This window comes from Leptosomus discolor, chromosome 19 (assembly GCF_034619465.1).
Source record: "Leptosomus discolor isolate bLepDis1 chromosome 19, bLepDis1.hap2, whole genome shotgun sequence".
Taxonomy (NCBI): Eukaryota; Metazoa; Chordata; class Aves; order Leptosomiformes; family Leptosomidae; genus Leptosomus; species Leptosomus discolor.
This window is the reverse complement of record NC_141409.1, coordinates 3,933,123-3,948,054: the sequence shown is the minus strand read 5'-3', so window position 1 is coordinate 3,948,054 and position 14,932 is coordinate 3,933,123. Positions and strand designations below refer to the sequence as shown.

Below are 14,932 nucleotides of genomic sequence, written 5' to 3'. Positions count from 1 at the left end.
GCCTGGGTGCACATCTGGGTGAACATCTAAAATACCTCAGCATCATTCTGCTCTGTCCGGTCCCCTGGCTGTCAGTCTCAGCAGCAGATCCCAGTGCCGAGTACGCTGAGGCGAGATTATTCTTTTTCTACTTTTAAAGCAGCCATCTCTGCACCTGGGAATGCGAAGGTGCCAGCTGCTCAGCGGAAAGCAGCCCTTTGCTCACTCACAGCAGCTTCCTATCTGCAGTAAGAGCAAGAAAAAGAAACAAAACCCCCAAAAAATAGAGAAAAAAGGAATTCCCTCCAGGAATTTAAAACCCTCACACTCTTTAAAAGCAGTTTTAAGGTTATTTGAGAGCAAAGTGACTGTGCATGTCTCATCTAGCACTACGCTCCAGCACCATGGCTTGACCACGTGGCAGTAAAACAGCTGCCTTGGGTGAAGTCTCAGAAATGTCGAGGCTCATGGAGAACTTCGTTACCAACTCCCCTTCCTGCTCCCTTGTGCTCCTGCTTTAGTGGAACTTTCCATCTCTGAGGCTGCGGAATCAGAAAAGAAGCAGTTTGCCTTGAAAGGTCAAGCGAGATGCAGGACAGAGTTAGGAGCTATGTACATGAGGAGAAGAACTGAAATTACTTGCAATTCTTGAAAAGAAACCACTTTTTAATTAGTTTGTCTGTAAGTCAGACTAAAGTCTAACAAAACACGAGACCAACTTTTTTCCACTCGTCCCTTCCACCTCCCTGCCCCTTTCTCCCCTCCCCTGTCAAAGGGAAGGACGGACCTAAACTCACTCCCACATGTAAAACTGGAACATTTCCCCACAGACAACAAAACACAGCCTCATCCACAGCTTTTTTTCTATCTGTATTGAGCATTTTTACAAAAAAGGGGACACTGAGTCTAGTGAGCAACTTACACTGGGCTTTACACACACTGGGACTCAACCCCAGAACTGGAAATGAAAGTGCTGGGAACACGCAACGACCTTGTTCCTACAGATGTGTATTAAATTTATCGTTCAATTATTTCTCTTTATCAGTGCCAGGATGAAGCCAGCAGAGGACATCCCAGCCGGTAACAACAGCATTTCTGCAATACCTTCCACTCAAGGAACAAAGAACAAAACACCACGTCTGCCCACCCAGTGACCCCCCTACCTCCAGGCTGCTCCCCGAGGGCACCCACCTGGCTCCCTGCCACAGCACCGACAACTTGTCCCCTGGGGCAGCAGCTACTGAGTTGTCACAAATGACAAGCTGGGGGGCTGAGGACAACCAAGAAAGAGGATGCCTTGCCTCAAAACAGCAGATTATAAACTGGGGCAGCTCAGGTATTGCCCCACAAGAGTATGAGCCTTCCCTGCAACGGGAGATCTTCATGGAGATCTCCAACATGATGACCTTCATCAGTGGTGGAGCCAGACAGCAGTCGCAGGCACTACTGCAGCAGTGCTGTCGTGCCTTGTTTGGGGGACAGGCCCCTAAACTCATTCGAGGCTGCAAGCGACCTGGATTTCCTGGCTCACCTTGGACACAGAGAAAGCACAAGTCTGGACACAGAGGTGTAACTCGTAAAAGGCCGTTCAGAGAGGCAGCAGCAGAGCTATAGTACATGCTAACGCAGTCCAAATGGGGATCTGATACTGACCCCAGTATCAGTACCCTTCTGAGTCAAGGGGGAGTAAAAACAGGAAAAAAACCCACAGTAATTCACACTAAGCCTTTAGCCCAAACAGCACCTTTAGTCAGTCTCTGGATCTGCAAGTTCAAGCCTACGGAAGTTTTAGATCCCAGGTTCAATACTGACAGATAATCTGCCAAGGCCATTTTCCCGAAGGGAACGAAATCCAGAAAACATCTAGTCCTACGTTGCAGGCCACGGCTCCCATTAACCACATGATCAGTCTGCTCCAGCAGCTCAGCCTGGACTAGAACCAGCAGACTGGTGAGGATTCCCATTCCCATGCGTTACAGAACCATAGAATCATGGAATGGTTTGGGTGGGAAGGGACCTTTAAAGGCTGTCTGGTCCAAGCCCCCTGTAGTGAGCAGGGACATCTTTAGCTGGATCAGGTTGCTCAGAGCCCCATCCAACCTGACCTTGAATGTTTCCAGGGATGGGGCTTCTACCACCTCTCTGGGCAGCCTGTGCCAGTGGTGCACCACCTTCACTGTAAAAAAAATTGTTCCTTATTTCTTCCTTAGTCTGAATGTACCTTCTTTGAGTTTAAAACTGTTACCCCTCGTCCTATCACGACCCTCCCTGATCAAGAGTCCCTCCCCACCTTTCCTGTAGCCCCCTTTCAGCACTGGAAGGCTCCTCTAAGGTCTCCCCGGAGCCTTCTCCAGGCTGAACAACCCCAACTCTCCCAGCCTGTCCTCACAGGGGAGGTCCTCCAGCCCCCTGAGCATCTTCATGACCTCCTCTGGACCCCCTCAAGCAGGTCCATGTCCTTCTTGTGCTGGGGGTCCCAGAGCTGGATGCAGCCCTGCAGGTGGGGTCTGACCAGAGCCGAGCAGAGGGGCAGAATCCCCTCCCTCGCCCTGCTGGCCACGCTGCTCCTGATGCAGCCCAGGGTGCGGTTGGCTTTCTGGGCTGTGAGCGCACGTTGCCGGGTCATGTTCAGTCTTTCACCCACCAGCACCCCAAGTCCTTCTCGGCAGGGCTGCTCTCGATCCCTTCATCCCCCAGCCTGTATCGATATCATGGGTTGCCCCAACCGAGATGCAGGAACCTGCACGTGGCCTTGTGGAACCTTGCAAAGGTTCAAACAGGCCCACTTCTCAAGCTTGTCCAGGTCCCTCTGGCTGGCCTCCTGTCCCTCAGGCGTGTCAACCACACCACTCAGCTTGGGGTCACCTGCGAATCTGCAGAGGGGTCACTCGATCCCACTGTCTATGTCATTGATGAAGACATTAAACAGCACTGGTCCCGTTCTCCTTGCTAAAGGAAAATGACTGCTCAAGTAAACTTAAAGAGAGAAATCTCAGACTTCAAGGTGCTTTTCCAGTCCACACATCCCAGCTCCATACATTGCCACCCATCCCTGAGTTAGGATCAGGGCTCAAAGAAACTATTTCATGCCTTCTTGCAAGTCTGCTGCTGACATGATTTCATGTTCATGCAACACTCAAAAGAGTAATTTCTTTGCCAACGCTAAACACTGTTATTAACAGACTTTAGGGACATTAACTAATTGAACTCCCATGATGAGCACAGCTGGGTAACAAAGGTCAGCAAAGAACAATGCATGTAGCACAACGACCACGCAAACCATTGTCTTTTACACACGTGGTACGCTTGGGAAGAGAAGGATATAATCTGAACATTACCACAGGAACGGAGACTACGCAGTTGACATTTTAGAACCCTTCTTTCCCCAGTAACAGAACTGGACAACAAGCTGAAGTGGTTGGAATTCGAGCACCTCGTGAAGTCTGAGGACTGTTCCTGCACAGGGAGGGTTCTCAGCTTCCTTCCGATACACAGCATTTGCTTTAAATCAAAATCAGTCAAGACATACATGGCACACAAATGTCTCTCTTCCCACCCTCCTGGATTTTTACCTCCATAGACTCTTGATACTTACCTTAAGATCAACCAAGAGCTAAATAAACTAGCTTTATAGTCCTGAGCCAAGCAAGGCAAGGGATCAAAGCAAGAGTCTCCTCCCAGAGCAACGTGACCTCCCACTGACATCTCAGACTTCGTCTCTGGTCTGCCCAGACCAGAGGTTCATACGCAATCGGCATCTGCAGCACTCACGTGCTCCCAGTTAATATACAAGCGCCACGGCCACATCTGATGCAGTATTCAATATTTTGCCTGTACTGAGTTTTACTGGCTAACTAGAACAGCTTCACATAACATTATGCGGGACAGAAGAGAAAGAAAAAGCAATGCTGTACTCACACGCATCTGAATTAAGTCCAAAATTTTGTTTCTAGCTAAGACTAGGTATTTTGATGGGGCCAGTTCAGTGCTTTTCTAATGTTCTATTATGGAAAGAAGAACAAAACCACACCAAATCCCTGCAGAGCTATGAGAAGTAACTAGTCAAGGAACAATAAAGGCATGGAAGGAAAGGCAGGAGGGGGGGAGATAAAGGGCAGTGGGTGTTTTTTTCCTAATCCCACTGACACATTTATTAAGCCCTGAGATTTGTGCACATGCAACTCACAGACAACCACGCAGGAAAGACTTTGTCAAATTAACATGAGTGCAGCATCCTGCAAAGTAAAAGCAAGCAGAAACAACGCAGAAGCCACGAAGCATCCCACAACGGCACGAGGTGTGGAGCGTCTAACCCCACCAGCCATCCTGCAGCGATCAGTGCCTATTCTGGAGCAACAAGAGAAACCCACAGGAAAACAGAAAGTTAACTTCAATAGAGGGAGGAAAAGGGCTAGGTCATCATGTGGTGGGGATCAGAGTTCAGTTAAAACCAGTCACACAGAGGAGGTTCAAAGTAACTCCTTTGCGCTTCACAGCCACCCCAAAACAGAAGTGAAAATTAGGTGTCGTTCTTTAGGTGGGCGGCAATGGATGGCCTGAAAAGCAAATCTGCGTCTTCGGGGGAAGAGCCCTGCTCAGAATAAACGTAGGATTACAGAGCCACGCTGCTCGTGGCAGCACGCCTGAGACGCTCGGGGGACAGAGCACGTCTCCAAGCCCCCAGTTTTGTTCTCGTCACATGCCAACCTCACAAGCGAGGTCTGGCCCTCAACCGAGGCAGGTGCTCACCTTCCTCTTTGTTGTTGGTGATATCTTTCAGCAGCTCAGTCTTCATGCAGGCGTCTTTCCTTGTCTCTCCCTTACTCAGCACTGTTCGCTAGGGGTGGGGAGAGAAGGGACAGGGGGGAAAGAAAGAAATACGACGGTTTAGATCCATGTTCATACACTCGTTGCATTTAAAAGAAGAGACAATCATGGACGCATCCTGTTTACATCACAGGCAAACCTCATTCTGCAAAGTAATGCTGCCAGGAAACTGCCACCAAGGCACAGGTCAAAGATAAAAAAAGAGTAAGGCTTGCCCCCGCTGACAGCCCGTCTCGCCCAAGAAGCAGAGGGGCTTTGAGCTGCACCCAGGGCTGAGACCTCACAGCTCCTTGGTTATGATGCAGCCAGACAGATTTTCTGCGTGTAAGGTGCTTGGGAATCCAGCTGAGTGTTTGTGAGGTGACCCTTATTCCCCCAAAACTTCTTAGGTTTTGGGTGGGAGGAAGCAGATCTACCGAACTTCTCACTGGACATAATTTATCAACATTTACAGCCCAAGTATGCTTTTGGTGCTTTGGGTTTTTTTTGTAGTTCAGTCAAATGTAACTTACAAAACGCATACCATCAGTGAGCTACAGCTAACTCATCAGTCATAACATCCATGTTTATTAAAGTTAATGAGCTCTATTTTTAATTCTATAGAAAGTAATTTTTCTTTTTTTTCCCCCCTCTTTTTTTTATTTTTTTTTTTTTAAAAAGGGAACACCTGCTCATCTCCTCTGCCTCTCACATGCCTGGAGTCACATTGCTAGATCAGGTTTGCAGCTTTAATACCTTCTCTTTCTTTTTTTTTTTTTTTTTTTTAAAGTGGCAAGACAAAAAAAAAAAGCTATCAAACCAAAACAAAAAAAAGGAAACAGGTATTAAAAAACCCCAAACACACACACAGAAGAGAAAGGGTCCTTCGCCACAGCTCTGTGTTTAAGGAGACAAGCTGGTCTGAAAGGTAAAGATGGCGACTGCCTTGCAAAGCTGCCGTGTGATGGGGGAGGCTGCCATGGCCGAGCCGGGTGACGGGTTCACCGCACGCCGCCTGCCTCGCACGAGAGAATAAGCCCAGGTCAAGCCAACTGCTGTAGGCCAGCTCGGAGAGCAGATGGTGCCTGCAGCCATGCAAATCGCAAGGTTTAAAGCACGCTGAGTAATAAAGAAAGAAAGAAAAAAAACAGAAACCCAACAACCTGCCCATCTCCCATAAAAAGCAAAAGAGATAAGACGCACACACGAAGCCCGGTGTATCAGCTCCAAAACCATTCCCAGCAGCAGCTCACCCTTCCCCACACTGGTTTCTGTCAGAAGCTAGCAGGGCAGATGAGCTTTGGTGTTGCTATTCCTATTAGGAGCCACCCTGTCATTTTTGTTTCCAAGAGAACTCAGCCGCAATAGGAGGTGCCAGCAGGTACTAGAGAGCAGGGTCTTCCTTCACCCCGACTTCCACAGCCCCCTACCCCATGAGCCAGGGAGGCCTCATCCAGCACCAGGTCCCTGCAGGACCACCCTGCCCTGCACCTAAATGCCACTGCCTGCAAAGCAACACACGGCTGATGGGGCAGAAGGTTCTTGGTAAACCCTCCGCCACCTGCCAGGCCTGCCCGCGCGGAGCTGAGGGCACCTTCAAGGATCGCTCCCCCAGCGAGGAGGAGGGTGGTTGTAGGTGGCTGCCTGCCCCTGAGCGCCAGCAAACAGCAAACACGGCCACGTCTAGATGCTCTCAGCAAAGAGGGAACTTGTGCCCCAAGCGCACCACCTTCAGATTTTCAGACACAGACCAAAAAGCAAGCTGTAAGCATTTGAAACCTCAGCTCAGCCAACCGATCAGATAGCCTGAAACAGAACATACCTCCAGCAGACACTGGCCAAGTTTCCACCAAGAAATGATCATAAAAACACAGCCCAAAGTTTGAACATAGGTCAGCTTTCTTTTTATTTATTTGCTAAGCCAATAATATATATCCTCGCTGCAAACATCTGCTTGTAAACCCTACCTCTCCTTCGCTTCTTGTAAACTGGGATTAACTTCATTTTTTTCATGGACTAATGCAAAGAGAACTGCAGAGAGCCAGGGCTCAAGCACAGCCCCACGGCTCCCACCCATGGGAAGAGGCACCCAGGCACTCACCACAGACACTGGCAGCAAATAAAGAGCCTCAGTCTGTCTAACAGGGACCAGCTTGTTTTCCCAACCTTTGTTGCAACAAGGAAAGGTCTTGATATTCCTGCTATTAAACTGACTCATACTGGAAGCCCCAGGATTTCCAGCAGGTCATTCTCACCCATCCGATTCTAAGTTTTTCTTTATTTTATAACCAGCACCCCTGCTCCACAAATCATCCACACTCTCCCTTCTGCAAAGGCGTTGCTGCTGCTCAACCCATGATGCCTGAAGAAAAACCACTGCAGGAACCCTGGAGTCGATCAGACCTCAGCAGCTAACGACCACCCTCCCTCCTCGCTGTGATTACCAGGAGCTTGGGGCTGCCCTGGGTCCTGGCCAGCGGCAGGAGCTCTCAAAGCAGAATTTCCAATGTCAAGAAAGGCAAGAGAGAAACCATCACTTTTTTCCTGCAAGAGTAAAGAAGCTGGCGGCCAAGGTAAGGCTAACCGAGGTGGCACCTGGAGGGCTCTCCTGGTTCCTATCTCAGAGACACATCCCTCGCTAGCAGCAGCGGCGGCAGCTTTACAACTTCCATGCCTTGCTCTGAAACAAACAAAAACTCAGCATCAAGGTAGAAAATAAAATAATGATTTTAAAAAAAAAAAAAGCCAACGGTGAATTTTGAAGCATTTTGATCGAAAGGAAGCTACAGTCAATCCCTGCAAAGTGCTCGAAGCCTCTTCCCCCCAGGCCAGCGCTCTCCCCTCCTTGCTCCATCACCACCTGGCAGATGCAGCAGCCAGCACCCAGCACCCACGGGCACCCACTGGGCACCCACCGCCAGCCGGGCAGCGCTGCCCATTCATTCCCACCAGCCCACGGCTCCACCCAGCCAACTTAGCAGCAACTTCACCGCAAGTGTCAATACCTCCATTTTTGTGTGTGGGTTGGATTTTTTTTCCCCTCCCCTCCCTTAAATCCAGAGCAAACTTCCCTTTCTGCTCACACTCCCCATACCCCAATCCGTCGGCTCTCGATTGGCAGGGAAATCCTATACCCACCCTCCCCGCCGAGAAATGTCTGCTCTTGCAGCAGTCCCAACAAAAGCCAACTGCCAAGCTCAGGCTGCTTCACAATAAAAGTCTCACTCGCTCCATTTTTTTTTTTTCCCTCCTTCCCCCCTTTCCCGCAGCCGTCTGCTTCCATTCCCTCACCGACCCCAGACAGATTATTAACCTTCCGTGGCTGGAGAGCCTCCATAAAGAGTACACACCACCAGCAAAGAAGCATTATCCCCCCGCCAACCCTTTTATTTTTAGGTTTCAAGGGGAAGAAAAAATTATTGCATCTTAAGAAAGACTGATTAGGTCTTTGAAAGGGCTTTAAAAGCCATGAGGATCCAAGCAGAGGAGCTAGGTCTGATTAAGTTTTTCCTTCTCCACCTCTGTTTACAAGAAAACAGGCTTCCTCTCCTCCATAAGGTCTTTAGAGGGGATGGAAGACGGGTCAGACCAGCCAAGGAAAGGCTCTGCAGCATTGCCAAACAGGCGACGACTAGAAACTACAGTGGTGCCTTTAAAACAAAAAAACAAGAAAAAAAAAAAAAAAAAGAACAAAGCTGGGAAACACAGAAAAGCTTTCTCAGCCTCCTCCTTGGCATTTTCATCAGCCATCCGGGTGCCCTTCGCAAAGGTCCAAACAGGTTTTATAGGCAAAGACAACACATGCACAGCAAAACTCCAACATACTGCAGCTTACCAAGCCCAAGAGACCAGTGAGTTACATCATGAACCAGGGCTCTCTCCAGGCAGACCAGGAAGGAGCGGTTGATGTGCTAAGATGTCTACCTTCACCAGGGTCTTTTTTTTTTTTTTTTTTTAAATCAACCATGTAGGAACCTGAGGCTTTGCAGCAGCGTTATTCTGATCACAGCCACGCAGCTAAAGCAGGTCAACCTGAAGGAGGGCTGGGAGCAGAAGGACCCCTCTGAAACTCTGCTCGCTCCCATGTGGGGCAGCAGCTGCACCAACACATCTGCCTGCAGACCCGGCGGGACCGGCAGGACTGATCCTGCCTGGCCTGTGAAGCCTCCAGCTGGGAGGTGGACACCAACGCCTCAGAGGTGACACCACCGGGCACCGCTCCCCAGGAGTGGTTGGGGCATGCATCCCAACGCCAGCCCCCCGGCAGAGCCAGGGCTCAGGCAAAGCTCTCGCCAGCCCTTCAGCAGGGCAGGACTTCACCTCCTGTGCAAAGCGGTGGCGGGCTCTGCACTACACACCAGAGCAAGGCAAAGAGGCAACGCTCTCAATAAATGATGCAATCCCAACAGCAGATTCTCATTCACTCATTTTTTTCCTCCCTTTTTCTCCTAAAAAAAACCCAAACACCACCACAACCCAAACCAACTTGCTCATAATAACCTTCGCCTTAAAGAGAAGACAAACGTTTTGTACTTAATTATACAGGAAGCAATGATTAAGAAAACTGCTGTAGAAAGAGCGTTTCTTTTGTAGGCACGTGAAAGCTGCTCATTTCAGCTCTCGGCGCTGCTCAGGTCCTGCTGTGCACAGGCAAGGTCTGGGATCACTGCTCATGGGGACTCTGACCACGGGCCTGTCATTAGAAGCAGCAGAAGCATTTGAGCTGGGGAAGGAAGGAAACATAACCACAAGCATACCTGGCCTACAAAGCAGTCACCAGTCTCAAAGCTGCTTTTTTTTTAGGTTAAGGCCACTTCCTTATAAGCCTCATGCAATCATGTGAACATGGAATTTTATCTGCAGCTCACAACAAGCACTGCCCTCAGCCTGAAGTTTGTCCCCACATCAAATTCTTTGCAATTCTTTTGTCTCCTGAATTCCTTTCATCCAGACTTCCTAAAAGAAAAGAAACATTTCTTTCTCTACCCCCATGTCCTCTCCAATTCCAGCTGCACAAATCAACTCCCAAAACAGGGTGAAGGGTAGAAAAAAAGGCACAAGTCCCTGCATGCAACAGCTGGGAACAAGGAGACACGTGCATGAAACACAACAGGAATTAAAGTGACTTCTTTTAAGACAACGCGGTCCACAATGGCGTGCGGGCTTCAGGCAAGGGGGGTTTGCAGAGCCCATGCCCTCCTGTAAAGGGGAGATCGACTTACGCTTCCTCACTGCTTCCACGCTGGGAAGCGTCGTACCCATCTAGCTGTGTCCCAGTAGAGTTAAAGCCAGTGCAACTTGTATGTGCTGGCAAATGTAAATCTAGAGCAGACAAAGGCATCTCCTCCTTCCACAGGCTGAGGTTAGCAAGGAGTACAGCTGCTGCCTGCCTTCTCCTAGCACCCATGAAGGGAGGGGGGGAAGAAAACCCTAAAATGGAGACGGAAGATTCATCACTATCTCTAGCAAAAGCAAACCAGCCATTTCAGAAACACCCAGTCCCCAGGAAAGCTTAGCCAGGAGAAAACCTAGCACATCAAGAGGAGTCTGAAGCAGACTGCAGCAGCTCGGGGCAGGGGAGCTGGAAGGCAGCTCACCCCCATCAACAGGGCTCAGGCACCTCTTCAGCCTCCGTGCTCCTCTTCCTCCCACCCCCAAACCACCGCAGCCAGCGGAACAGCTCCCTCTCCCCCTGCCCGTCCCGTTGGTGCCTGGCAGAAGGGCTCATCGGGGTGGTGGAGGAGGGAAAGCCCCGCATGGGCTTCCCTTGGGACCTGGAGGACCTCACTCGGCTGCCCACACCACCTCCGCCTGGGTCACCTCCAGCCATCGAGAGGCCAGCAGCAAGACAGCAACGCCTGCAAGCCGGAAAAGCGGACAGGGAGAGAAGGGAGAAAAAAAGACAAAAATAATAATAATAATAATAATAATAATAAAACTTGCACCCTCGGGCCTGTCCCTCTAATAGCTACAGCAAAACCTCACCAAGGCTTTACTCTCCTGGAGGGTGAGAAAGCGACACAGCGCTGCCCAGCACCCGAAGTCCTAGAGGTGGGAGATCCTCACACCCTCTCCTCCATGGCCTACGGGCTTCGTCCCCGGCGTGGGGCCTTTTTTTTCTGCTCTGTCATTAAGAGTGGAGCCTGGTCTTTTCCTTCAATCCCAAGATTTGCACTGAATTAGATCATCTTTCTCGGCTCACCTCCCCCTACAGGCTGCTCCCCGAGCATGCTCAGCTCGGCCTGGCGCTGCCATTTCATAACTGCATTGTTTACAGACACACACTGACCTGCCATTTTTTGACAGGAGGAGAGGAGCGGGCGTTTGCCTCCCGACCGCCCGTGGCCCCCCAGCCCCTCGTCATAAAAATCCGCTTTGGAGAAGGGAAATTGCAAAAGCGTGGAAAGTAGCAGGCTGTGGGGTTGTGGGTTTGTTGTTGCTTTTGTTTTGTTTTGTTTTTTGTTTTTTCCTTTTCCCTCCTTGATTTAGGTCAAAATCCACCTGTTTTGGAAGGAGAACTTAACCCCTTTGGGGGTTGAGGGCAGTGGGGCGGAGAGGTCTCGCAGAGCTCGATGCAAAATGCCAGCCATGATTTTTAGCTTCTTTGAATCACAACCGTGCTTCGATGTCACCTAAAAATGTAAAACCCAGCCCAGTCTGCCATCCTCCGTCAAGCCTTCCTCTGCAAGAGAAGGGGTTGGAAATATGGTATTTCCCTTGAATAAACAAGTTGGCATAGTCCCAGCACATACAGTTTTCTCCTTTAAATGCAAACCAGAGTATTTTTGCAGGCACACAGGGAAATGAGGAGAGGAGGAGGGGAAAAGTTCCTCATTTAACACCAAGAGCTCCATGAAAAGCCTTGCAAGGTTGCTCCGAGTCCCTCTCTGTTCCAGTCCTCTCCCCATCCGCGCTGATCATACTTTACAGGTGAAAGCAGCTCTGACTTATGACGGAGAGAAAATGCCAGAAGAGCTGAAGGTTTCCTCATCCTTGGAACAAGGACAAGTTGTGAAAAGCTTCCTTTGCAAGAGGCACTGTGCTGCTCCGACACAGTATGGCAGCGTTGCAGGGAAGACGCTTGCACATCAGATCTTCTTAACCCCCACCGCCTCGACCCTTCACCACATTCACCAGCCTTGCCCCTCCCGATGGGGACTGAAGGAAAAAGATAAATAAATTACCTGGTTTGGGAAAGGCAAGCTGTTATGTTTGATCCCAGAATATTTTTTTTTTTAAAAGCTTGCTCTAAATTTTTTCCATCTAATTTTTTTAAGGATACTTTCCAATTAGCTCGTACAGTTCATGAGCTTTGCTCCTGCTGCTTTCCTGACTACTGTAAATCCTGGCAGGCAGTGCTGCCCACTGCCTGTCCTCCTCCTCTGCCCCCCTCCAGGACCAACGCCACCATACAGCAAAGCCAGACATTTCCTCCTCCACCCAAGAGACCAAGGAGCTTACATAGGTACGGGGAGGGACGGATCCCACAGGACCAAGGGAAACACGAAGGGACGTGAGAGTCTCCTCTGCAAAGAGAGGTTGGTGTCAAAACTCTAAATTCACAGGAGTCAAAAATAACTAGCTGAAAATGGTAGTTAAGGGTTATAAATTCAAGATTCATTTCCAAATCACTGACATTACATGTCACTGCAGTAACATGTGGTCCTCCGAGCCTCACGGGCGGGGAGCAGGCACCATCAGAGCCCCGAGCCTTTCAGCTGAACCAAAAGCAAGGTAACCCTCCTGCTGCGGCGATTCCTCAACCACTCTCAGCTCTAGGAGCGGGAATGGGAGTAGGAAAAACTTCAGGGAAAAGCAGCAAAAGGACAACAAAGAGAAGCAGCAGGAATCAAGCCAGCTCTCCTCCAAATCAGCTGGCCAGGAGGGTGAAGCTCCTTAAAACTCCTTGTTTACCTGAATAAAATAGCTCCCTGCCATTGCACGAGATGCACGCAATCCTCTTTTGTTAGGAGATGGCACTGCGTGGGAGAGGTCAAGGGAGCTGGGCTGTAGCACTGGCAAAAGGAGCCTCAGGATGACCACCACAGCCTGAGACCCCAGGTCATGGGCCTGATCCTGCCCCCTGCACCCCTGTTGCCAGGCCCACAGTTTGTCTAATGGGGGCTGATCAACAGAAAATATGACCTATGTGTGCTGCAGACCCCAGCTCTGTCCAAACGTGTTCTTGGGAAGAGGGAAAGAGGTTGTGCTGGCACTTAAAAGTCAGTTAAATACATGAAGGGAGGGGAAAAAAAAAAAAAAACAACAAAACAAGATGCCAAGGCCCCACTTTAGGGCTCTTAACCCTTGCTGAAAAGCAGCGCGAAGTCCAGACCTCGGGTTTCTCTCTTCCCTCCAAAGTAGGTCAGGCTTTTCAGCGTCTCTCTGCAGATGCTTTCAAAGGGCATCAGCCGGCAGGGATGGTGCATTAGGTGTTTTCAGGCGGCTGTCACACTGGTGTCATTGTGGTCACCACCAGGCAGGAGCACACGTTGCACTCCTCAGTGGATTTTTGGTTGCTTGTTTCCTCAGCCTTCATCAAACCCAAAGGACACTTTTTTGCCTGGATGGCAACTGATTGGGCAGCATGTGAAGGCCTCTGCTCTTCACTGTTAAATCTTGTTTCTCTCCTCCTGACTTCTTCTGATGCCTTTTCCTTTAGTACGCATCTTCTAGATGACAAATAATGAGCGTATTTATAGTCCAGTAGACACACGACAGGTATTTAGATTAGGTATCACAGATTGTCCTGTAAGCTCCCTAATCTTTTAAATGCCATCTTCACATCTCACTCCTCAATTGAAAATTCAATATCATGTCTCCATGGCAGGGGCGTCCGGACCCCCCACAGCTCTGGGACCTTCAGTGTCCTCCCCAAGTCCCACTGAGGTCTGTGGCAGCCAACAGAGCTCTCTGCATGTAACACAAAGAAGAGCAAAAAAACCCCCCAAAAAACAAAAGCATGGCAGAGCCAGGGGTCTGAATTTTAGGCAACTTTTAAAGTAAGCTGCAGACATGGGCCTCCTGCCATGAAATCAACCGTGGATGTTTTGTTTTAATCAGCTGTTCCCTTGGATTACAAGCTACTATTAAAAAAAAAAAAAAAAAGAAAAGAAGAGGAGAGGAGAGGAGAGAATCCACCCCAAAATAAATAGGATTGTTTCTTCCTGGTAAAATACTGTTCGCTCTTGCCTCCACCCGAAGGAGCGAGCTGTAGGCTTGTGCTTGATGCAAGCAGAGGCTGTCAAAGGAGACCCAGCAAGGAGGTGCCATGTGGCCACAGGCCCTCTCCTGCCCTTTAGAAGTTCAGTCTTCGAGCAGCTTGGACACCCCAGGGTTTGCCCTTCTGGCTTACAAGAGCTGCAAGCAAGGAGGGCTCCTGGGAGAATTTTCCAGAAACTTCACACTTTAAAAAACAGAAAAAAAAACCCAAGCCCAACCCCACAAAAGCCCCCCCCCCGCCCCCCCCCCCCCCCCCAAGCCCAACCCCAACCCCAAACAAGCCTCCCCACCCCAGAATACAAATAAAAGACCACCCGGACGCAAGGAAACAAAGCCCCGGCTTCACTGGAGCCAGGAGACGTCGGATGCCCAAGTACCCGCAAGCCCACGGCACGGCACAAGGCAGCACTTAGCACAGAGCCTGGCCAGCCTCCTCCAGCCAGCTCCCCAGCGCACCCCGCCTGCCCTCCCACGCACGGGGCAGGGAAATAAATGCATATAGAAGCAAATAAATAAATAACCACCAGCCATGATTCCCCAAACTGTCTTCCTCCTCTCCAAGGCTTCTCCTTCCCCAGCAGGAGCCAGCCTGCCTGCAGCTAGGGCCGGCGGGGAGCCGCTCTTTGCGAGGCACGGGAGGTGGGCCCTGCTGTACCTGCGGACATCTGTGGTCTTCTTCTGGTGAAGACTCAAAGAGTTGCATATTCCAGATCCTCATGAGCAGTGATTCAGTTTCTGCTCATGTGATAAAAGCTCCCTCTACAGAGTGAGCATGCCCAGAGGAGACCATTTCACTGCTCCCTCCAAGCTGCAGCCATTTCACAGAGAACCTGCCGGCTCCAGGGCGTCCATTGGAGCGCGATTATCCCGGGCATCCCAGGGACGCACCGGTAATGCAGATCATCTGTCAACTTTCTGACAGGGT

General features: G+C 50.0%; 1 protein-coding gene across 1 annotated transcript in view; it reads right to left on the bottom strand.

Moving 5' to 3' along the window:
- EHMT1 (euchromatic histone lysine methyltransferase 1) overlaps window positions 1–14,725 on the bottom strand; it is a 71,174-nt gene extending 56,449 nt beyond the window's left edge. The window contains exons 1-2 of the mRNA XM_086475543.1: window positions 14,663–14,725; window positions 4,729–4,816 (exon numbers count right to left, since the gene is read on the bottom strand). Coding sequence (XP_086331669.1) covers window positions 4,729–4,816; window positions 14,663–14,725 — 151 coding nt within the window. The remainder of the gene's footprint in view (window positions 1–4,728; window positions 4,817–14,662) is intronic.
- Window positions 14,726–14,932: the final 207 nt, after the last annotated feature.